Source organism: Equus przewalskii, chromosome 4, assembly GCF_037783145.1.
Source record: "Equus przewalskii isolate Varuska chromosome 4, EquPr2, whole genome shotgun sequence".
In the NCBI taxonomy this organism is placed as follows: domain Eukaryota; kingdom Metazoa; phylum Chordata; class Mammalia; order Perissodactyla; family Equidae; genus Equus; species Equus przewalskii.
In genome coordinates, this window is record NC_091834.1 from 97351274 (window position 1) to 97377965 (window position 26692).

At 36.6% G+C, this 26692-nt stretch overlaps 1 protein-coding gene across 4 annotated transcripts in view; it reads right to left on the minus strand.

Moving 5' to 3' along the window:
• Positions 1 to 26692, minus strand: part of TPK1 (thiamin pyrophosphokinase 1) — a 316777-nt gene that overhangs the window by 175707 nt on the left and 114378 nt on the right. For all 4 annotated transcript variants that reach the window (XM_070616678.1, XM_070616679.1, XM_008522611.2 and 1 more), the window contains one exon: positions 19728 to 19797. In XM_070616678.1, coding sequence (XP_070472779.1) covers positions 19728 to 19797 — 70 coding nt within the window. The remainder of the gene's footprint in view (positions 1 to 19727; positions 19798 to 26692) is intronic.

Here is a 26692-nt window from a genome sequence, read left to right on the forward strand (position 1 = left end):
GGGTCTTACCCTAGAAAAAACCTTCTAGGAAACATTTTTGAATACTTCTTATATGCCAGTCTCTGTATTTTATTCGTGCATTTTACATTTATTAATTTTGTATAATTTTAGTTAATTTTCATAACAGTTCTATAAGGTTAAATCACCCTAATTCTGTGGTAGAAAGCCTAGTCTGAGGGGTAGGAAGCAACCTGCATAGCTGTCACACAGATTGAAACATTCTCTCTCCTCCTCCTCCTTTCTGACTTGAAGGACAACTTCATCTGACATAGGGAAATTTTCTTGCTACAAGATGCAATTACACTTCCTCGACAGTCTTGGCCCTTATTTGAAATCTCCTCTACTTGTCTGTCCAACCAGAGCTGCATGGTAATCAGACAGCAGTGTGAGTGCAGCGCGAAGTTGCTCCGTACCATAAGCTATCAATCCCTGGGCATGTTCTACTGATGCTTCTAGGTTTAGGATTAGTTTTAATGAATAGAGAAGTGGTAAAGAGAAGCACAATTACAAAATCACATGAGGCTCGTTGAGAGTATATTTCATTCTAGGTAGTAAACAAATAAATGAATATTCAGTTCTGTAACCTAGCACTCCAACTCAATATAAGGAATGTAAATTTTATGGGTCAGTAAGAAATAAAAATATACAGACTGCTCCATCTACATATGCTATGGGAATTAACTTCTCACTGCAACCACTTAGAAAACCAGAAACAATATGTGAAACAGTGGTATTCAGACAGGAAAACAGGCAGCTCAGGACAGTGATTGCTGAGAAAAGGAGAACAAATGGGATGAGACCCATTACTGCCTGGGCTTTCTTCCTGGAGGCAGTTTCTAGCCACAACACAGTGAGGGAAAACTCAGAGAGCTGTGGTCTTCTTAAATTGAGGAAGCCACGATCAATCTTAAGGGAAGTAGAAGGGCTAGAAAATGTAGGCCAGGGTAGCTTAGAGAACGGAACTACAGACAGAAAGGGAGCTCTAGAAAGCCTCAGAAAGATTCCCTTGAATGTGTGGGCACATACTCATCTACACACATATGACAAGGCCAAGGGGGGAAAAGACACCATAAAGCAATGGACCAACAATTTCTAAAGATAAAATGTGGCTGAGTACAATCCATATTCCTGTCATCAGGAGTACAGAGACACAGTAATAAACAGGTCATTAAGTTGAGTCTCACCCTAATAGTGAGGCCAAATTAGTCCCAGAATAGAAGTTGCTCTGGACCTATGATAAGAAAGTTTTAAAATAAAGCATCAAAAGTATCAAATGCATTCGTAAGTTATTCAACCACGTCTCAGAACAAAATTCAGCACTCTTGAAGATACACAAAAAATCCACTAACAAATAATGGAAAATTCAAAATGTACAGTATTAAATCAAAAATTATTAGGCAGGCAAAGAAGAAAAACATAACCCATAAATGTTATACTTAACATTCTCTTTAACGTTTGATAAGACACTACTGCTACCATACCAAGCACATGTTAGAATGCTACATCAGAAGTCATTTCACTGTCTCCCCAGGGCTGGCAGTTTAATATTATACACAGCTGGTGGAATGTGTTGTCAGTGACTTTCATGACACATGAGAATGAACCTTCTCCACACGAAGGGATCAACTGGATCTGCCTTTGTGGCTCTGCTCGATTTTCAATGCTCAGACAGCTCTACATAACTGACCAGGAGTTTCTAGGAATGAGATTATTTTCCATTCCAGAGAACTAGTTTACATGTATAATTAATGACCTGTCTAGTTGGAGCAAAGGAAGGATGAGATAGAAAAAGGAAAAATAAATTAAACAGCAAAACCTAAGGTAAAAAGATTTTGGAAGAAAAGCAGTTTTAAAATTTGATATCATGTGTGCCCAAAATGTATTATTTCCTTTGCTCCAGAGAGAGTCAAAGAAAGATGAAAACACGAAGAAATAAGAACCATGGACATAAAATTTATATAATATTTACACTAAACTCATGGAGACCAAAGACTGTGTGCATAGTGAATCACATAATGCACATAGATACAATGAACAATTCATTAAAATGAAATATTATATATTGCACATAACCTAACAAGTTTTCTCGGAGGTGAATAACATGTCAGACCTAAACAAGAGTGTCTGTGAAAAGATGGTTTTTCTACTAAGTCATATTTATAACAATGTGTCTCCAGAAAACAAAATTTACAACATAAGTTATACTTAAGCACATAGCTTATAGTCATTTTATTCTCTTTCATCATTCCTGCAAGATTCTCTTCTTAAAAGACCCAGCATCAACTTTTTGGATGGAAATCACATTTGTAGAGAAGAGATAAAGACAGTGGGTTGCCATTTACATGGGGCTTAGCACTGCCCCTCTATGCACATGGCAAGTAGTACAATGATATAATGTGAAACTGTTCTAACAAGTCACCACATATGAAAACATCTATCCCTGTAAGACAGACTGGTCATTAAAGCATCTATAAGCTGATTCAACCAATCTTTCTAACATTTAATCAATCTCTCAACATTCTCCATAAACAGTAAACAATTTTAATTTTAAAAGACTGAGACCAATATGTAAGTCTCATAACTTTGATTTAACATTAATACCACAGGTTAAAACAAAATAACAAGAATAAGAACTAGATTTTAGACAGTTGGAGTTTGAGATTACAGAGTATTTCAGTGTCCAAGTTCAGCTAAAACTTATAAATGCAGAGAGAGAGCTGAGGAGAGGTGAGAGGTAAAACCATATACTCGTGACTGCTCCATACATGGGATATTTAATTCAACTTACCAAATATTTATTAAATATATACTATGTGTGCCACCCTACAGACACCATAGTTATCGCAGTCCCAAAAAGTTTAAAGTCTAAGCATGGATAACAAAGTAACCAGGTCATTATGGAACAGAGTCATTGACACTACAGGTCAAGAACAGAATGCTACATTAGAACACAGGAAGAGCCAGGCTTGGGAGAGCTAGCGAGTAAGAGAAAGGGAAGGAAAAGCTTTATGTTAATTGAAACTACATGAAAAGTTATAAATAAGTGAGATCATGACAAGAGGATTGGAGAGAAATAAGGCCCATATTCAGGCAATAGAAAGAAAAAAAGTAGGAAGACATAAGAGGTAAAAGAAATCATATGAAAGGAAGGAAGAATACAGTATACCATGACAGCCACTTCCTCATTTCTTAGTCACAGTTGATTTACCCATCAGTCACTTGTATTTACATGTGGCTGGGGATGTTACAACCTTTAAAGAATGAGAGAGTGATTTTGTGGCTCTTTTTGCTCTAGGACAGGGGTTTGCAAACTATCCACAACAAAAGTTGTGTCAGTAAATATTTCCTCTGGCTCTTAATATTAGATCACTTTCTCCTTCTGCCCTTTGCTATAATAACTTATTTTCCAAAAGTGGCTAGAAGGGGAGAGGAAAGTAATGAGAGAGGTTACTTGAATAGAAAGAAAGCTATGGGGTTACTTTTCTAGAAGGAAGAAGTGGTAGTGGTATGGGGCAGTGCCAGAAAATGCCGTGTATACTGAGAAAAACTGTGCTAAGCCTGACACAGCGCAGAGTGGAAGGTTTCATCTTTTCTTATTTACAAACACAAAAGAGCCCCAAAGCATACATACAGGTTAACTCCAATTCTTCACCTTAACAAATATAAAAGGCTAGCTCACTGAGAGTGAATTACTTTGTGTAATTTATTTGCTTTACACTTCTCTCTGTGATTCATCAGAGACACAATACGCAGAATTCTATAAATACAGCTAGTGATAAATGCCATTAGAGTCACTAATAGATTATCTGCTCCTCCCAAGTTTTCCAAAGCCACGCACAATAAGCCGCCTTGCTAACGATTCTGCTAGTATAGTGTTTTCAAACCTTATTTTTCCTTTTTCCCCACAGTTTCCTCACAGCAGGAATTAAAATCTTACTTAAGAAAATAACAAAAAGAATTTCTTAAGACATATGCTGGTCTGCTAAAGTAAATGCTTTATTTTCTATCCTTGCTAGTTTGTTTTTATCTTGCTACCTCTATCCATTTTATATACGTGTCAACTATTATCCTAAAAGACAGGGACTAGAGCCACGTGGTTCTCCACAGTACTTAATAAAGATTCCTGTATTATAGGAATCCAAAAAATTCAGTCAGATGATAATGGCTTAGATACAGGCCACCTTGAAATAACAAACTCTAAACTAGATGATGAATGTCATTAATAAAAGTAAAAGGCATATTAGGGAAAACATTTAAAAGAAATACAAAAGACAAAGGGTGACTATCCTTGTTCAGCTAGGGTTGACACAATGGTTCATTCAAATAGAAAAAAAAATCAAAAGGAAAAGTAACAAAGACATGATACCAAAGAGAAGGATTTTAAACACCTTCATATATATACACAATCTGTAATCATTTTCTATGTATATATAGCTTTTACATTTTCAATTTCCAAAGACTCCATATTGCTATTTTGCTACATCTAATGGGTCAATTCTCCCATGTTACTTTATCTTTTAGAAACATATAACCCAAACAATCACTTTCTACTCCTTGATTCTCCTTCACTTGACCTAAGGAGTATGGTTTCCTGGTTCTCCCTCTAACTCACTGGTTACTCCTGCTCTGTCTTCTTGATAGTTCTTGCACTTTCCTTGGATATTTTACCACTGCAATACCTACAGCTCAGCCCCTGGACCTCTTTCCTCATCTCTCTGCACTTACCAGTTTACCTAACCAAGTCACATGGCCTTAAATGCCCTCAATATACTGATGGTTCTGAAGCTTATATCTTACTTCAGCTCCAGACTCACATATTTAACAACCTACTCAATGTTAGATGTACATAAGCATCTCAAACTCCACACATGTCTCTTTGAACCTCTGTTCTTTTCCCCACCAAAGCTGGTCCTCTTAGTCTTCCTAATCTCATCAAATGAAAATCAATCTTTCCCAGTTGTTCAGGCCAAAATCCACAGAGTCATCTTTGATTCTTTCTTCCACCTCAGAAGTGATTTCTCGACAAGTTCAAAAGACTCTTCTTTCAGAATATATTCTGATTCTGGCTCTTTCTTACCATCTTCCATGCTACAACCCTGATAAGACAACTGATACCACTCTGCTCAAAACCCTTCAATGGCTTCCCATCTCACTGAGAGTACATCATTAGTATTACCTACAAAGGCCCTACAAGATCTACCCTCAGTTACCTTTGTAACCACTCTCCTTCCTAATAAGTTTCTCCTCATTCTCTCAACTTGTGGTAGACTGTTTGCAAAATTATCCATAATTATTTTCCCCTCTTTATCCATACTCCTTTATAAATGTGTCTTTCCAGATCCTTCCATCAAGAGGTGCTAATACAGGTCTATTTCCCCACTACATGAATTTGTATCAGCCATGTGATTTGTTTTGAACAACAAAATGCAGTGCAAATGACGATGGCATGGCAGTTATGAACTGAGGCCTCAAATGGAGTCACAGCCTTCCCTTTTCTCTCTTGGAACCCGCCTCTGCTGCCATGAGAACAATCCTGGACAAGTCCGAGATTGAAAGATAGAAGATGAAAAAGAAGAGTCAGGTGCCCCAGCTTACAAGTAGCCAAACTTCAAATATGTGAGAGTCCTGTCTACATGCTGACATCACCTGAAAAAGTGCCTACCCAGCCCACATGACTGACACAAGTGATGAAGATCCACCTACCAGACCCTTAAATTTGTGAACAACAATAAATCATTGTCGTTTAAAGCCACTAAGTTTTAGGGTGGTTTGTTATACAGAAAAAGCCAACTGATACCATTCTCACATCTCAGAGTCTTTGCACAGGCGGGTTTCCTCTGCCCGGAATGCCCTTCCTTTGGATAGCCAGGTGACTGACTTCTTCATCTCCTACAGATGTTAACTCAGAAGGCACTTTCTCAATGAGGCTTCCCCTCGAATTAGTTACCATCCCACCGCAAAATATGCTACCCTTCTCCTGCTTTATTTTCCTCCTTGTCAATAATAATATACTTTCTATTTTAATTATTTATCTGACATTATCTATCTCTATGAAAGTTCATTGAAGTCAGGCATTCTGTTCCCTGCTGCATTTCAAGTTCCTACAATAACGCCTGTCAAATGGAACAAGTGAATAATCTAAAACATGCTAAAATAACAATGGAATATAATCTCCTGAATAATACACAAATAAAAAATTAAATTTTAATAAAGCTGGCAAGGGTGGAGAGAAATGTACATGATCTTACATTGTTGATAAAAGTGAAGATGAGCACAAATATTCTGGAAAACAAACTGTCAACTTGGATTTAAATATTTTTTTAAAAAATTCATAACTTTTGAACCCATATCTTAATTCCTATGAATCTACTTTAAGTGCTAGGAACTCATACAAAACTTAATCTAACTTTTATTTACCAAAGTTATACTTATAAAAAATTATGAACAACATATATGTCTGATATATGAAGAATGGTTGTTAAATAAGAATGTGACAAATAAAACTTACATATGATGACATAATAATGTGTTCATAATATAATGTTAAGAAAATAGACATGACATAAAACAGTGTATGCATAAAAATCCCTATTTTGTTATATGTGCACACATACATACACTCAGGAATAGAGGAACATACTTACAAAAGTATGAAATTGAAAAAGGTGTGTAAAAATATCAGCGGTGGGAATCTAGGTGATTTGAGGTTACTTTTATTTTTTTCTTTTTATCTTCCTATGTTCTCTAAGTTCATTGTAATAACCTTGATTACTTCTATGAGCAGGAGGGTGGGTGGGAGTAGAGAAGGATGTGCCTTTAAAAAAGAATATATAAAGTTAAAACAAAAAAGGCAAAAACTAAATAATATAGATTTCGTTTGTTTAAACTAATTTATGTTTGTATTGTTTTTATCTGTAATTATGATTAATAATTACTTGAATGCAGTTTTGTTTAAAATTGAACAAATAAGGACAGTTTAGCTCAGACTTTTGCCATATGATTTGGCTAACATCTCCGGTTTTGGTAACCTTGTCCCCTATATCCTCACTTGATTCCATCCTATTCAAGGCATGTGAATGTATCAGCACAGCGTGTGGCCATTAACTTGCTCTCCCACCATAGCAGAAGCATACTTTGGAGAACAACTGCCACGTGGAGGAAATTCACTCTGAAAGCCCTATTACTGGTAATAGGAATCATAAGACAACACTATTATGCGAAAACATTCTTTTCACTGACTGATAAAATGCTAAAATGACAGGAACTACAGTTGTTTTTCTTGTTCCTAACACACGGAACTGCCCTCTAGTTACTAATAAGATACTAATGTACAGCCTAGCAGGAAAAAATTGAATACACACTAGAGGCCGCTAGTGATAAATAAGTGAGTTTTGCACGCAGTAGAAAACATGAGAGCTGTACAGAGAAAACTGCATGTAAGCTTCCAAGCTTCGGTTGCCTTTTTAAGTACTATGCTTCAAAGTCAGAAAACAATTTTTTTCTGTCTATAAACTTGTCAATTTTTTTTAATAAAGGAACTAAATCTGGGAAAATTTCATCTTAAAAAGACAAATCAAGGAGATTTTGTAAAAATTTTTATTACTGAATTCTTAAAGCAAAGCCGTGCCTTTAAGTAATGAAACTTTTTTACATACTACAAATTAGAAAACATTTTCATTCTTTTACTCAATTACCACAGAGACCCAGATCAATTAAACCAAGCCCTATGCTGTGTAATATAAAATTGTCTTGGTAATAGAATTACCAAAATTGTCACTGAGGAACATTTCTAAAACAAATTACAAACCCCACAGAAAAATTATGAATCATAAGAGTGAGATTTAAAGGAGCTTACTTAGAAAAAAACTGATAGTACAAAAATGTCAGCAAAAATGTACAGGATCTGATTAACAACAAGCTTTTATAAAACTAAGGAAGTGTTTATACTTTTTTAAAAATTTGGGAGGAATATTATTAAATTTCTCAGAATGCATGAGGTATTGTTATCATTTATATGCATGACAGGTAACCACTTAATTCCCTTTCACTGTCATTAAGAGATTGAGGAATAAAAAAGTTTCATACCTAGGGGCATTTTATATCACAATAAGTATTACGTGGGGGAGGGACTCATGGAGGGGGAAGTATGAAGGAGATTAATAAAGACCATTAGACCATCCTAGGACATGCTGATAGCAGTGGTAGCCAGAGAGAAAATGTTGTGGAGGGGTATTTGTGGGGATTTTTTGGTTTTGTTTGCATTAGTATTTCCATTTGGCTGCCCCCCTCCCCCTGCCATGTTTACAGAAACTAGCATGGTGAGTCTTGATGCTGGGCGCAGCCCACTCTAGAAACAAACAGGAGTCAGATATTTACTCATGCCACCCCTAGAAACAACGGCACGGGCACATATTCTCACTCAAACACTTCAGCTCGGTCAGTCGATCATATGCTCTCACACAAGAAAGAAGAGGCCCTTGGGAATCCATCGGCAGCACCCAGTACCAGGCTCACAGAGGGCTGAGTACAAGCCCCACCTTGTTCTTAGAACATAAACACAGCTGTGGATCTGGTTTCCAGCTTCCTCCATATTTCCCAAGCCCAACTTTTCAGGCTTTCAACTTATTCTGTTAATTGGAATATTTTTAACAGATTTTTTTGTTGTTTAAGTTGGTCAGGGTTTTTTCTGCTCTTTACAACCAAGAACCTCCACTGATACAAAAAAAATTAAATAAGAAGTTCCTAACAATGTTAACATTAGAGTTTTCAGTATGACTCTCTCATTCTCCTCTTGAACAGAACTAATTTAAAAATTTACTGGGTCAGAACCATGTTTTCATACTTAATCTATGACAGAATACATTACGTTTTTATGGCAGAGCATGTCTAATCGTTGTTAAATAACTAGTTAACATATAGTGAACTAGTTACTGGGGATGAGACAGTGAAAAAGCCAGAGACAGGACCTGCCTTCATGAGGTGACAGGCTGAGGGGACAAGCAAACAGGTGATTCCAATGTGTTGTGATAAACGCTGACAGGGAAGCACTGGATAAGAGAACGTTCAGGAAGGGCACTCAAGTTGGACAGATGGAGTAAAAGAGACTCAGAGTAACAGAGGATAACCTGGTAATGGAAGAAATCTAGCCACCAAATACCCTTAGTTCATTTAGGATTTGTCATCTGCTGGTTTATCTCTGGGGAAATTATTATTATTTTCAGGGAGAGCTACCTAAAAGGAGTAATACTGCTCAGTTAAAAATATTTATCATCTACTATTCATCAAACCTCGTCCTGGGTGCTAGGGTTATTCCCACAGATAGATAAAACAAGAACAAAGAATTATGTCCAATTAAGTAGAAACACTATAGATAATTTCAACCTAATGTGGAGTGACAGTAAAGTGTTGCTTAGAGAATTTCTGCCTGACTGAGATCTATAGACATGGGTAGTTCTCAGGAGACTGCTGGGGAAACAGAACACATGAGCTGAGTTTTGTTTTCTGTTTTTTTTAAGATTGGTACCTGAGCTAACAACTGTTACCAATCTTGTTTTTTTTCTTTTTCCTGCTTTTTCTCCCCGAATCCCCCCAGTGCATAGTTGTATATTCTAGCCGGGGGGGTCCCTTTAGTTGTGGCATGTCGGTCGCCACCTCAACGCGGCCTGACGAGCGGTGCCATGTCCGCACTCAGGATCCGAACCAGTGAAACCCTGAGCCACCACAGCGGAGTGCACAAACTTAATCACTGGGCCTCGGGGCCGGCCCCTGAGTTTTTAAATATAAGGATTATAACACTTGGAAGAAAACAGAAGAGGGTTTTTAAAAGTGAATTTTATAAAAGAGGGTTTTTTTAATCAAATAGGATTTTTATAAATGAATCAGATATAATGTTCTGTAAAAAAGTATCTCCATTTGATACTAAAATTAATTCCTTGACATTTCAATGGACACTCCAATGGTTTTTTTAAACAACGAGCTGAGTAGGAGACCAGTGTTTAGACGGCACAAATATTTTAAATACTCATTGTTAAGGAGTCCTAGTGTTTAAACAACCTCCCCATCCACGGTGCCTCCAGCCCTGAGTAGCACAACCCAGTTGTAAAGCACCCTTACAAGGCATTCAGCAGAAACGATGGAACCTGAGAGCCAAGGTCAAAAATAGAGCTCCTGGGCCTAAATCCTGTGGGAGTATGACAACCCTGTCTTCGTCTTCCCTACATTCCAAGCAGAAGCACTGCCAATCTCATGCAACAACAGTGCTAACCGCAATTCTAAATCATGTAGTTTAGAGAGCAAGTCAACATTTTTAATACTTAGGACTTTTTATTCTAAGTTCCTTTCAGCCTGGGCACTTACGAATTACTGTCCTCTTGCTCATCAAGTACCCTTCTCCTGACTTTTCTCCAGCTCTCTTCCTACTTCCTAAGGCATATAATATCCAGAGTTAAGCATTTAAGATATAATATATACAAAGACATACACACCAAGATTTTTTTCTTAGGGTGGAAAAATGTTTTCTGTCGTCTTTTAAATATTCTGAGATTCTTAGCGTATTCTTGCATTTTGTGCCTACAGAAGTCTTCGAAGAATACAGTCTCAAACAATTCTCAGATCTCTAACCCAGGATTACAGGTGATAGTTCAGGGTTCATCTTCATATAACTGCCACTTGGATATTTTCCCACAAAATTTATTACCTAGCCCTCGCTAGTTGAATCTCAGCTGTCACTGTTCTGTCCCCTAACAACAAGAAGGCCGTAGCTGTCTCAGGCGCAATCCCGTCATCAACTCAAATTTCATGTCCCATAATGATGTGTCAACAAATAATATATGCCATCTTGTTGCTGGAGTTATTCTGCTTACTCTTGGTCTAATAACACAAAACTGAAATTTTAAATAACAAGACAACCATGCAGGAAGTACCTAAGTGTGTCTGTGCAAGTGTGCATGCATGCACACTCACTCAAATATGTATGAAAAATCAGACAGTTAAGGACCACTCCACAGCTTTTTAAAAAACAATTTTTTATATATATATCAAATATATATATAATGTGATTACTCAATTTTTACTTCTTAACTCAGCAATCTAACAATATATTTAAAATAAGCAAAAAAAATGTGATTAAAAAAGAGCTCAAACTGTATTAACAAGTGCAAAAATAACTCAACTTTATTTGTTTTAAATAAGTAAAATTAAAAGAGACGTGTTACTCAGAACTTTTGACAGATGATCCAGGGTCCTCTAAAAAAACCACCTGAAGGTAATTTATTTCTGAAGACTCCATCCACAGTGCAGGAAAGGAAAAGAGTTTTGTCAGGAACGTACTTTATGAAATAGAATCGCCATAAAGAACAATGCCTCTGATTAAATTTAGTTGTAAGCTGACTTCCTGCAGCTGCTTAAAATGATCTTGCTCTGAAAATTTATTTTGACTTCATGCATGATCTGACAAACATAGCATCTTTGCATACACTTTTCCCGCTCCTCCAATACCCTGAAATGATTCAGAGCTATGCATGGATAACTTTGAGATCTCTGATTTACAGCATTTGATAATCAACAGACTAAAATATATTACTAAACCAATCCAATCAATAATTCAAGATAAATTTGCCCTCAAAGTTTGTTGTGCAGGGTTCTTTAATATCAAGACTCCTATTATAAATTTTCTTTTAAATGTGCTAATCATTTTTATCTTCCATCATTTTGATTGAAAGACCCAATAACATTGACATGATTACAGAGCTTTGTAATTTGATTGCATAAGTACTTTTTAATAGAAACTTGCCGAAGTAAATGACTAAATATTGCTTAAGGCTAGGCTTACAAGAATCAAGCTAAACCAAAGATCTTTGGTTTTCCTTAAGCAAAGTAGACACATTTACTTTCTATACATGTTAAAGCATACTTAAAGTTCATTTTTCAACTATGCCATGAAATGCTTGAACATTAGTTAAAATAAATCCCAATCACTGAGAAAATTACAGTCACAGGTAGACTGAAATCAACTGCCTCATATATTGGAGGTTATCAAGATCACAATGTATGCTCAGATACTTGACACCAACTTCCTCCATCGCAATTTTATATTTATTGCCTTAATCCATAAAAACCTAACAGTATTGAGCAAGCTTTTGCAGAATTTTCACTAAGACACAGAAAATAAAGGCCTTACATCCGACTCTCTACTACTGCTTAAATAACTTCAAGGGCTGAAGTACCAACTTTGAAAATTTAGATTGGTTCTAACTAAAAGAAGTAACATCCCTCCCAAAGAAGCACTTGACAAAATGATGACAGATTCCAGCTAAAAGAGCGAGTCTTAAGAATGAGATCCATCAACTGCACTGAATGAACAAACAAAATTGTAGTGGACCATGTGATGGAACACTGCAACAGTGGAGAGGAACAAACCACTGCCGCACACCATAACATGGATGAATTTCAAAAGCCTTTGATAAGTGAAAAAAGTCAGACACAAAAGACAAGAAACGGCATGATTCCATTTATATGACCTTCTAGAAGGCTGCAGAAGCCAGGGTGTGGGAGTTGGGGACTGACTACAAAGGGACAGGAAGGAACTTTTGGGGATGATGGATGTGTTTTGATCTCGTACTGTGGTGGTGGATATAACTGTAAACCATTTCAAAACTCATTGAACTGTATGCGGAAAACGGATGAATTTTATTGTATGAAATTATATCTGAATAAGCTGATTAAAAACCAAAAAGAATCTGAGAAGCCAGATACTACATTCTTTCATTCCAACCACAACTGGAAAAGTGCTTATGACTTTTCTAAGAAGTTACACTATTACTGCGTGCAGAATATTAACTACGAAAGTGTTTCCAGCTATTGCCTAAAACCGCACCATGTGCATATTCAACTATTCCATAATTCAGCATATGATAGCTTGGAAGGGCCACCCTCCATCCCCTTGGCTTATCCAAGTTTTGTATAACTGGCCCAAGTAATACGTTTCTTCATCAAGATTTCTCTGAATACCCCGGAAGATAGTGATCTCCCTCTGAAACGTCACAGATGAAGAAACTACAACTGAAGACGTGAAATTACCTGCCAAATGTCTCACAGTAATGGATCTGCAGAATCAGATTTTGAATCCTGACCTAACTAACGAGTCCACGCATGCTCTCTCACCACACAAGTCCCAACCTGGAAGCTACTGCTAGCTGCAATGAAATGGGCTGAGAGAACAAAACTGTTAAAAGTTAGTCTTCTGTAAACAGACAGACAGGCCATTGATTCCTTCAAGGGTGTATCAGATACTTGCTGCCAGATGCCTGGTTTAATTTCATTGGTAAAGGCTTTAGAATCTAATTTTTAACAGCTAGCCTCCCACATTATTCAGTTATTTAAACTATATTTTGAAATTGGTTTAGCTGGGGCACTGTTAGTTTGAGAGTTATAAAACAGGCATCCTCTATTCCCACTTGATCACTCTGAAAAGTGGTATTGATCTGTTGATGGGAAAGTTGCAAGAATACATAAAGCTAGAAAGTCTGAAATCTTAACTGCGAAGAAAATTAATGGGGTGAGAGGAGTAAGAGATCGAATCTTGCCTTTCTATTTCAGCACCACAAGAGCTCCTCATCCCACCATTGTTAATTCAAGTTTAATTGAATGGCTATTTGAATGAATTCATGGAAGTTTTGCTGGGTGCTCATCTTTTAAATTAAACAAAAAAGCAACTCCTAAACATCTGAGCTAAACTAGAAAAATGTTTATATAAAAATAATCTTGTGTAGGACTTCCCACTAAGAATGCTATAGTCATCACTCACTCTGAGAAAACTAACATAAAAATAACAGCCCCCCATTTCAAATGCCTACACACTAATGACACCAAAATTCATACCTATTTCTCAGACTGTTATGCTGATGAATTTGAGAGTCTCTAAGTCTCACAAAACCACAATTAAAAAAAAAACTCTCATGTTTAGCACCAATATTCACCTTGCTCTCAAAATACCAATGAATTCAAAGACAAAGATCTTAGTTTCATGATAAAACAATCATTTAGATAGAAATTAGAATGCAATGTAATATAAAACATTCTGGAAATAAGTGGGACATATACTATATGTGATTTCAGACAAAATATACATAATATTTTTAGATATAAGACACTTCTGGTTTATACAAACTAATACAATACATAATTATCCAAAGTTTCTTCTCTAGCATCAAGATATTTCCAATGCTGATACTATATCTTAGAGATCCCTGGCTGAAAAAAAGGTTAGTCTTTGTGACATTCTGCTAAGATATCAATGAAAAATCATTAATTCAATAAATTTTCAGACGCTCATTAGTGTACTAGATACTACAAGGCATATAAAGAAGATTAATTATGATCGCCGCCTTCAAGGAGTTTACCACCTAGTGAGGGAGGTAACATACATCTACACATAGCTAAATCACAATTTAAAATGAGAAAGTAAATAATTACAAAGTATTATGCATAGTTAAATGACAATAGATCACTAGAAATTTACAACCTAGTAGAGGAGATAAGTCTTTAAGGCTCTAAATCAAGGTAAAATGTGAACATAACATTGTAATTTAAAAGTAGTATTACAGTGTAAGAGATGTCAGGTCACACCGGGCTGGAAAGCGAGGGGAGCCCTCATAGGACAGACGGCATTTTAGCTGAGCACTGCTGCATGGATAGGATTGCTACAAGAAATGCCGCCATAGGCAGTTGAAGCCATCTGAGGATCAGTACAATAAGTACCGACTAATCAGAACGGATGGCCAGACAATCAGAATGGATTGTGGGCAGTACCAATGTGTACAAGCTGAAGATCAGCCTGAGAAAGGTTCTGAGCACAGGCAGTGAATGGAAAGGGCCTGGGAGAAGACAAGGGGGGAAACTGGGCATGGCTGACATGGTACGGAAAGGTCCAACCCTGATTCTCAAGGTAATGAGTTTAGATTTTACCCAGGAGACAAAGGAAAACCTCCTCTCCTCCCCCTGGTCACCACACACACACATACACACACAGACACACACCACACACTCTGTGGCCTTGATCTTTTACACCCCATTAGGATCCTCAGAATATTTTCTAATACTCTCACATTCTGGATTAATTGTCCATCCACCATGTCTTCCTTTGTCACGGAACCTATCATGCTGAACTAGAATTTTCTCATTATGTGCTTTATAATCTACCATATTGAATACCAATATCCTCTTCACTTTGATTATACTGAAAGTTTCTTGATGGCAAGAACTGTATTTTACTTATTTATATATTCACAGTAACTATCAAAACGTTTAACTATTGAAAGTATCCAATACATGCTTGAATGAAGGAATAAAAGATAAGTTAAATGCTACATTCTTATTTCTGCTACTGAATTATTCTAGAGAGATCCTGTCTCATTGTAAAGTTCTCTCTTTCTCTCTCTCTCTTTTTTTTTTTTGGTCAGTTTATTTTACCTTTCTAACAGAATAGGGTTTACAAATATTTACCCCTCTTTAAAGGTATTATTTTCAAATGATGAATATAAACTATTTCTCCCCATTGTCAGACTACTGTGGTTGTGTCATCGGTCTTAGAATTCTCCTTCCTTTCTATATACCTCTTACTCTCTTCTACCTGATTCCATCCCCACCTCCACCTCATAATTATGGTCACCGTAATTCTCCTGCAGGAACCTGCAGCAATGTTTCTTAATCCTTTTTCAGGTTTAGAGAGCTATGAATTCTACATATAAAAAACAGTCCACACGCTCAAAATTCAATACAGTATGATTCCATTTTATAAAGTTCAAAAATAGGCAAATATAATCTAAGATTAATTAAGTCAGATAGTGGTTACATCTGAGGTTCCCTTTTAGGGGAGACGGCGAAGGCAGGGAGCATGAGGAAGGCTTCTGTGACACTGGTAATATTCAATTTACTGATCTCAGTGCTGTTGACATGAGTGTGCTCCCCATATGAAAAGTCAATGGACTATATCATTTTAATTTGTGCACTTCTCTATATGTTTGTTTGTTTTTAATATTCCCCATGGTGAGAAAGGTTAGTAACTACTGCCACAGTTGACTACTTTTCAGACTCTGGTCAGAAACTGACTAGAGCAGAAATTGCTCTTAGAGTATCTGCTAAACATGCAGAAATAGGAATAATTGAGAAATGGAAGGAGACAATGGTGGCTGGGGGTAGGGCGTGGCCTTAACCCTCCCATAATCATTATTATGTACCCGGTACATACAAACAACCATCTTTCATTTTTCTGTGACGTGGACAATTTACACTTTCCTGACCTAACATAGTGTCAATAAAATCATCACTCTAAAACAAACCTCCAAGGCCTATCGATGATGGGCAAGAAAAAAGTCTGCTCCATAAAATCCTCCTAGAAAATCTTACTCTGCTTCTCTTGTATTTTTTTTCTTTATCTCTGTAGCCTGTGATTATTGTGACAAGTGGGGCTGTGCTTTACCATCCTGGTTCTGACCAATAATGGGTTTTACCTACTGGAGAGAGGGCAGGAGGATGTTATGAAGCCACCATAGGAGTTCTTAATTGCAGACTACTATCAGAATATAAACATGAGAGTTCAGTCAGTATCAGGTTGGAGCTGTAGAATTGCGGGTATTGGTGCATATATCTGATACCCAAACTTATTACCCCACATTTCCAAAAACAGGCATCTGGTGTTAGGAAAACAGTCAATCAAGAGTACAGGAGTGCAGTACAGAGACTGAGTCTTTCTAAAATTTCTTCCTCTTTAATCTCACTGCCCCGGCCAAAGGTAGGATCCACTGGTCATTGGTGGAGCCCATTCTATTTGTTCCTGACTGGGACTTCAACCTGCCTCAGTTTGATGTACAGACTGAACACACATCCAAATCAGAACCTCTCAGCTCTCAGAGCAGAGGTAATCTATTTACCCAAAACATGAGAGTCATTAATCAAAGTCAATCAAAACCTATGGGAGAGAGAACAAAACAATCCTATTCAAATGTTCAATTACTAACAGACATTTGTTGAGTGTCTCATATTCCCAGACAATTTTCTAGGCACAAGGGAGCTTACAGTCATCAAGCTTACTTTCACTTGAGCAAGTGGCTACAGAAAAATAAGTCATATTTTCTGCTGTTCCAAAGGGCAGAACCAATAGGTAGACCCAATCCAACTCTTTGCTACTTAGGAAGAAATAACAGATAATTTTTATTTTCAACTTTCTGTTTCTTCCAGCTCACTAACATGTATTCAATGACCATGTATTGTTTTCACAAATAAGAAAAAACATTTAGAACTTCTAAACCTGATAAGTAGAGAGAGGCCGATTCCAGAGTTGAAGCAGACAGACAAACAAACAAAGATGGTGACGGATAAAAATTAGACTACCGGGGGTGAGCATGATGAAGTGTGTTCAGGAACTGATAAACAATAATGCACACCTGAAATTACACAACGTTATAAACCATTATAATCCCAATAAAATGACTTGAAAAAAAAATAATGAAAGACGGTGTGGAGAGTTGAATGCATTGGGTAGAGTATTGGACCTAAGGTCACCACTGATTTTTGCCCCAATTCTATCCCACTATAAACCTTGCTCCTCTGTTACTGTCTACATCAGTCTTCCTTCCTTCCATTCTAAACATCTAAATATCTCATTTTGCCCTCAATTGAAGATGAATCTCTACACATTCAGTTGTAATTGCATAATTATAAGGTATTATGTTGTAGATATGGACATTAAATAAACGAACAAATAAGAGCAAGGCAAGCAGAGGTCCATAAACCATACTTGCCTTTTTAAAACTCATAAATATTTTTTCCTTTTTCATTGTGAAGCCATTCTGTTAAAAATAAAATTAACAGGAATCATGTTTAATCACCTGTATCCAATTAGTTCAACTGGTTAGGATTTGGATTTAATGAGATTTATTCCAAGAATTTAACTCCCACATGAGGCAATTAGCTTCACTCATCTCCCTGTTCGGGACTCCACCCTTACCCAGGCCAGCCACGTCCCTAAGCATCAGAGTAGGAATCATTGCAAATATATTATTATACCTAGAAACTCAATGGAAAGCACATTTTCTTATTGAACATCTTCACATATGGACAGACAGTTGTTAGATAAATCATAAATCTTCTTGGAAGACTTCCAAGGGTCACTTATAAGTGTGTTAAGAAATATCAGAAATGATTATTTTGAAATTTGGGCAAAAATAATAGTACTCACTTCTCAAACATGGTCATCTGTTTTGATTTCAAATGTGAATAAAAGTGTTGTGTATCATCTTTCTTATTAGTGTCCAGCCCAATCCAATAAAAATAATTAATATAATTGTATAGAAATCTGTATTTTTTCACAAGTCTTCTAGATGGTTCTTACAATCAAGGAAGAGTTGGGAAGCACTGTGTTAATAGCATTGCACAGCTCTGGTTCATATAATTATGTTCATGGACTACACGTACCATTAGAGAAACAGCACCCAGGACCAGATCTCTTGCCAGCAAGCAGGCTACAGGCATGAAACAAACAGTACCCAATTCATAATCTTGGCCTCATGGGTATTATGCTCTTTCCTGAACTAACTGGCACTTTTTGTAACACATACTTGAGGATTTTTTCACATACTGTCCACGTCAGGTCTTAGACAACATAGTCAGAGGAATCCGTACAGTTAAAAAATAAAGCAGCACAAAATGTTAATAATTTAAATTGTGTCCTAGGCTCCCACTTTTGCTGTATTCTATGATAACACATCCAGTCCCTAGACATCAGCATGCCCAATCTCAAAAGAAACATGCCTTCGTCTTATAAGCTCCCAGCTGCTTTCCAAAAGCAGCTCCAACATTAGAAAGCTGAAGTTAAAAATTCTGATGCCATGAAGATGTATTTTACAATATTTCAAAATACATATATGTAATTCACACCTATGGTATGTTGCATCATAATATTTTTACTTTATTTTTTGCAGCAAGGAGTTGATTTCTCAAACTATAAACATTTCAGTACATTCAATAACATACGTGATGGAAGTGGAACTAAATTTCATAGCCGGTCTATGTATATCTAAACTATAAATTCTTGTATTTGCCAAGAGGTTGAACTATGAACATGCTGGCAATGAGCTAGATTTAAATCTTGCTCTCCTCAAACATATTCTCTTATCCAAAAATAGCTCACCATGCAAAGATCAGGAAAACAAGACAGCACAGACAACAAATCATTAAGAAATAAATTACTTGTCTCCTAAAATATATCTATGTGCCTAACTCAGAAGTAACTGAGTTAGAGTAAATTATACTGAGCTTTACTCAACACTAATATAAAAATCTTGCATCTTCTACAAGAGAATATACATTTCACTTATATGAGATAGTTTTATGCATTTAAACTGAATAACAACTCAAATTACCATTAGAAATTTTATTTTAATCAATATTCAAAGTCCTCACAAATATTGATATTTGATATGCTACTTAATGAGACTTTTGAAGTAGTAGAATGGGTTTTTCTTTTAAATTAAGAATATGATTAGCCTAGTTCTACTAAGGGATTCTATTCAAAGCAACGAAATAATACAACATTAAGCAGGTTTCTCACTGCGGGGGTTTTTTGTTAAGTTTGAAGGAAAATTAACAGTCACCATTTACTAAGAAGAGAATAGAACAAACGGAAGAGCAGAATTAGTGGTGTTGCGGACGCTGGCTCAAGGAAAGCATACCTTTCCCTCTTTCCTTCGGTGATGTCATACAAGCGGTTGGCACCTCCGTCAGCACAGGCTCTTAAAAGAGCTTCAAAGAGAAAAAAAACAAAGACTGTTTCAACACAGTGACAAATAAAAATGGCAAGCAATAGGATATACTGGAGAATATGAGGAAGCCATTTTGTGTAAACCTAATTCGGCCTGACCTTGTCTTTCCAAAAGGGCCTGACAGAGGCTGTTGAGCATGCATTGTATATCTGCTTTAGATATTCCCTATGGCAAGAACAAAGGCCCTTGAGATAAAGGTGCAACTTCCCTCCCCCTCCCAACATTGGCATTCCCTTAAGGATTAAGCATCTTTCCTTAGGCTAGAAACTGATTGCTGAGCTCACCTCTGACAACCCAGCTCTAGACAATAGACTTGCCTCCTGCTCCGCCCACCGAGATAGCAGACCCGCTACCTGCTGTGTCCATCAAGCGCTGTGCTGACAGGGCAATCTTGTGACTATTGTGGGAGAGACATTTCAATCATATGTGAAACATTCTCTTTGGGGGTATACAACCACTCTGTATACTTCACCTCTTTGGTGCTCTTTCTTCCTTCGGGAAGAAAGGCCCCAGGCCATGGTGCTCAGATTTCAGCTCAGAATAAACTCTCCCAAATTTTCATTTATAGATTGGTTATGGATTATTTTCGTCAACAACAGGGATTGGTTATGGATTATTTTCGTCAACAACAGGAAGTTTAGAGCAGTATCTTTCAAATGATAAACATCAAAAAGCAGGCACTCAGGCATGCACATGATCACACTTCCCTCCTCGGATCATTTCACATTCAGCCAGTGACACTGCTGGTGCTAAAAACAAGCCTACATGGCACACACACAAGGAAGACAGAATCACCTAAGACAAAGCATGTGTCCTTTTAGCATCTTCCTCAATTCCTCTTATTAAATAAAGGAGGAGATTGTATATGGTATCTTCAGTATCTCTTGAAGCTTGTTTTCCCTTCTTTATAACAGAAGATAGGGCTTGCACAGTAACAGGCAACAGGACATGGTTATAACTTTGTTCCCTTATTTTACTCATTTTTACAGATAACTTTCTACTTCTGGCAGATATTATGGGTTTCCATATTTTATTGTGATATAAAAGATTTCTTTCAAAAATAAACCATAAGCATAGCATAACTTCATTTTAAGATATTAAGTAAATAATAATCTAGATAATGTGTGAACATTGTCAAAATTGTGAAGGCGGCACAAAATTGACTGAAACTTGGGGTAAAAGATAATCAAATAAGACCAGCTGTCTCTCTGGCTGGGGCTTATCTACCCCTTTCCTGCACTTTCTCTTTGCTGTCACTCTAGGATTTGATGTTGCAGATCAACTGTTCCTTGAAATTTTCTTAGGCCATGGACTACTATTTTTGTTGTTGTTGTTACTTCTCTAATTTCTAATTTTCCTAGAAATGTTCAGTATCTTAGCATCAATTGCTTTCTTATATTCTGTTTTTTAAAAAAAAATGTCCTTTACCTAATGATCATAGATTAAACTTTTACCCTGGGCAATGAGAGTGAAGGGGAAGATGTCTGAGATTCCAGTTCCTCAGCCCGAACAGAGGAATGTCCTGCTTCCTGTCCCCAAAGCTGGTAACACCAAAGTCATAGGTCACAGAGACCAGCAAAGACCTCGAGGACCAGGAGCTTCAGAAGAAGCGAACCATTCTTTTGAGCTACTTCCTTGTTTTATGGCACTTATGAAATCACCTTACCTTTTGCAAATTAAGCTGCACAATTACAAGAGTGTTTACAATACATCCAGATTTCTAGGTGTTTGATAGCAGGTGGTATATTTCAAGGATATCTAATTGACCATATTGACAGAAATAAAAGTCTCAATGAATTTTCCACTAATCCATAATATGTGAGACTATTTTCTGTGTTCTATGTTATATCAGAAACAAAACAGAGTTTAAATGGCAAAAATGATGTTCCTTTTTTGCTTCAGCTTCCTCATCTATAAATGGAGATAATATCACCTATGGCATAGAGTTATTAAGCAATTAATGTATAATAATCATATATAGGGCTCATCACAATACTGAAACCCAGTAAGCCTTTAGTAAACATTAGTCTTCTTCCTCCATTTTTATTAGAATGAAAATAAAGTCTAAAAACCATTGTGTTCCTGGAAAAGAAAATCCCAAGCTACTTAAAAAGTGCAAAACAAAACTAAGAGTTTTTACAAAGATATCTAAGAGGACGTCTCATTTTACCAATTACCCACAACATACATTTCCTTAAAAAGAATGGCACCTAAATTCGAATCTTACCACAAATATAACCTGCAGAAAATCACAGAATATTCCTCACATTTCCTAAATATCAAAACCTAAAAGTTCAAAATCATCAAAAGTTAAAATAGAGAGATCATCTCACATATAAAATATGCTATAGAATGAATGAATAGGGAGATTGAAAAGATTAATAAACAGAAACAGACGATGAACTGAGTAATTGCCCTCAGAGTATATAAAACAATTCACTGTAAACAAAATTAACAAGTATACGGGATCTTTTTACGTAAAAACAGATTCACTGAAGTAATGTGAAAATCTAAGAAACAGTTTTTAGTGGCTAAGGATTATCAAATAGAATGACATCAATTTTTCACACTATATTATTTTCCAAAGATCAGTTGAGTTCAACATTTATACCTGTTGTGTGCCAGGCCCTAAATAGAATAGAAAGATGACCAACAAAAAGTACTAGCTCTCCAGGCTCAATTATGGCAGAAAAAAGAGAAACAGAAGCAAATATATGCAATGCATGGTAGACTCTGATGAGTGCTATAATAAAAGCAACAAAACGCAAGGGGAGGACAAGGCAAGGAGAGATGAGTTTCAATGCACAAATCTGTAAAACTACTTATTAATCAATCTAGTTCAGCTAAGACCAGAGTTACTTTTACAATCCAAAAACTTCTTGTAATGCCTGTTACTTCTCACACCTAGATTTAAGGTGGTATCTTTAGAGCAGTTTATGAAAAGAGAAATAACTTTTTTATAGGAAGTCAATTTGCCCACATCTATTCCTGTTTTAAATGGCCAATGGAGTTACAATAACCATGATGCAATCTGTGGACTCTTCTCTCCTTACCTGGAAGTTGGGAGCAGGGGACAATCCCTCTGAAAGGACAAACAAGTGCCAGTCTGTCCCTAAAACTATTTTGTTTTGTTGTTAATAAAGCTTGACCAAAAAAGATGTAGTCTACCACTTCTAAATTTTATCAATAAAATATTTTCTATATACATAAATTAAATGGCATTTTAAAAATAAAATATTTCAAGCATAAATTACATAATGTTGGCATGAATTCATTGACAGCAATTTGAAAACCAAATAAATATCACTACTAACGAAAGTGACCAAGTAAAAGAACCAGAAATAGAGGTTACTCTTAACGAATCAGCCTCAAAAATATGTTGACTCTGTCATCAATTTAACTTGTTCCAAGCTTTAATGAATATAAGTTGTTGTATGAGTTATCTTTTAATGTAAAAATTTCATTGGCTTATAGAGGAAAATTTTTGCAGATCTGTCAAATACTACAACTTCAGTGGTTGAACAATTATTTACTACACATCAGGCTGACAAATATCTGAAGAATAAAATACACTAAAATCTCAACATCAACTTTATATATTGGTCCTACCAAGAAGTAAATTAAATATATCTTAAACTTACAATTTTTTAATCTGATATAATGTAAATTAATGATAATAACAAATAATGAAGAGCTCCATTCACAATCAGAGGTTAATTGGCTATTTCAGTAATTTCTGTTAAATAAAGTTGGGCAGAAATAATTTGACTTTGCGAAAAGCAGACTATTAAATTCGTTTCAAGTATTAACATGGAAGAAAAAAGTAAAATCGAATAAACATTTTACAGTATCAGTTAAACGAAAGAATACTAGATATGAAAGATTTCAATTCTAATCTAGATTAGCCATTTATTAGTCCTATGAGCTAATGCCGATGAGTCCATTTTGAGCTAATGCCAAGTGTGCTGATTCTAATGCAAAATAAAGATTATTACATATATTTTGCCAAATTCACAAAATTTTTCAGAGACAACATAAATAAAATTAGAAGGAAGTGGCATGGGGAAACAAATTCTCTCACATGCTGTTGGTGAGATTATGACTTTGAGAGACAGTGTGGCAGATTTATAAAATTTAAATGTGCATGCCCTTTGATTCAGAAATTCCATGTAGCCTTTATAAGCACTTGCCCAAAGATATGTACACATTTCATGATTATGTGTAATCATGGAAAACTAGTAGCAAACTTAAATGGCCACCAGTTGAATATTGGTAAAATATATCATGGCCCTTAGTAAGCAACCATAAAAAAAGTCACTCTTACATCTATTTATATGTTCTCACTCATAAGATATATTGCTATTTAAAACTTTAACTACATAACCCTTGGTCAAATTTTCCTTGCAATAGCAACTCAGAGAATATATAGGAGTATTAAGAATCAGCCAAAGGTTACTATGTTAAGAATGTTTATTAAGCAATCAGTAATCAGCACTGATAAGATGCACCTGCACTGGAGAATGGCTGCTAGACACAGATGCCTAAGGAAACTTGTAACAACTAGCAAAGGATAAAAGCCAGAGAGATCCTGGGGCTGTCTCCAGGGTTGCTCTAGGAAGCGAGCGAGCTCCACTTGAGTTGCCCAGGGTTCGCATGTTCAAATCCTGGGCACAGACCCATACACCGTTCATCAAGCCATGCTGTGGTGGTGTCCCATATACAAAGTAGAGGAAGAGTGGCACAGATGTTAGCTCAGGGACCATCCTCCTCAAGCAAAATGGGAAAGTTGGCAATGGATGTGAGCTCAGGGCTCATCTTCCTCCACCAAAAAAAACAAAACAAAACAAAACAAAAAGCTAGAGAGACCCAAGAATCAATGGCTTCTACGGCCATGTGCGTGCCAAAGAAGAGGTGACTGAAACCTCTGAAAGCCACTCCTGCAAAATGACCAGACCTTCATCTGACTTCATTTCTTTCAGATAAACACCCACAGGTGGGAGTGCTGGATCATATGGTAGTTCTCTTCCAATTTTCTGAGGAATCTCCATACTGTTTTTCACAGTGGCTACACTGGGCATTCCTACCAAGAGTGCACAAGGGTTCTCTTTTCTACTGTCCGGCAACCTGAGAGGCTGGAAGCTTGGATCTACGATCTATCAGAGCCACCCAGAGAACGAAGCCAATATAATAAAGGTAAAGCTAGCAGACGACAGCGTTGTTTGATCCCATAGCCATAGCAACAGCCAGGCACTAGACTTTTCAATTATGTGAGCTATAAATTCCCTTTTGGGGTTCAGGCCAGCATGAGTTAGATTCTCTGTCATTTGAAACAGAAGGAGCCCTAACTAACACACACATTAACTTCTACTTCAAAAACACTGACTCTTCCTCTTTCCTATTTGGAGAATATTATCTTATTATGCCTCAACTCTGTGTTGGATCAAGCCTTTAGGGGAGTTGTGTATTTTCGTAGATGGTTTGGCTATTATTTATATACACTCTCACCAGTGAAGCCTTGATCAGGATCCAAATCAGTTAGTTCAGGGACATGGTTAACAGAGATGGATTAGCATGCTTTCCCTGTCAAGACATTATTTCATGTGGAGAAACTCATCCAAAGCATTTAATGGAAATATATGCCCTCTGAGAGAAATGGCAACAATTTACTTTGCTCATAGGAGTACCAAAACGCATAATTAATTGCTGTTCAGATAACTCTTCTAGGATTTTAGATGAAAGGTTTTATTTGTAGTATATTTATGTGCAATTACTAAGAAAGCTCACATTATTTGTAATATCCCACAAATAGTAAATGGAATATTCTTTAAATTTTAGCCAAGTCAGTAGCACAGAATTATCCTTATTTCAAATAAAAAGCAAGTGGTATTAATATTGAGCATCTACACGCATAGTTCTGCTAGTCCTAATGACCTGTTGCATGCCATGTAATGAAGATTTTTATTACCTTTAGGTAAATGTTGCTGCATAAATTCTATTACCCTTCCCTCTGCCACCTTCTATCTCCTCCTCTCCTAGTTCTGCGCTACGGAGATAAAACGTGACATTTAGTCATTCCTGATGCTATTTATAAAGTCTATAATCAGGTGCCTCTTTAACACTGAGTGACCCCAAATACCTCATTACCAAGAAATCTTAAAAACAGCCAAACATAAAACTGTCTGTTTATCCTAAAGTGGCACAGGGAAATTCTAAAAAATAAGTAAAGCTTACAATGTGTAAAAACTGCAAATAGCTAAGCAGGACGGAAAAACATGTTCTTGTATAGATGAAGCTGGAGTATGCATGCTTGTCCCAATGTGACTTGTTAGGAACGATTAAGGTGAGTGCATTTTCAATCATTAACTTTTTTACTAAATATTGGCCATTCTTTAGGGACAAAGTGGCAAATACGTACACTCAATCTACAGTGAATAAAAAAAGATATAATAGACCTTTGTTGGTGTCGCTATAATACAGTGTTGCTCAACCTTGGCACTATCCACATTTTGGGCCTTTCTTATGAGGGGTTGACCAGTACATCGTAGAATGTTTAGCACAATCGTTGGCCCCCATGCACTAGATGCCAGTAGCACCCCCAAATTGTGACAACTAAAAACATCCAAAGACAAGCCCAAATGCCCCCTCATGGGCAAAATCACTCCCAGTCTACAACCAATGCTCTAACAAGAGGACCACTTATACCTCAGCAGGCTGCCCAAGGTCCCACAGAATTCAGCTGGATGACAGATCGCTATTCTCTAAACTTCCAATTTAAAAGCTAGACCATCACCCAGAAACTACATTCTACCTAGCCACCAAAGTCAGGTGAATTAACCAAGCAATTTATGTCCTAGCTAAATTGCCTTCATCTCTAC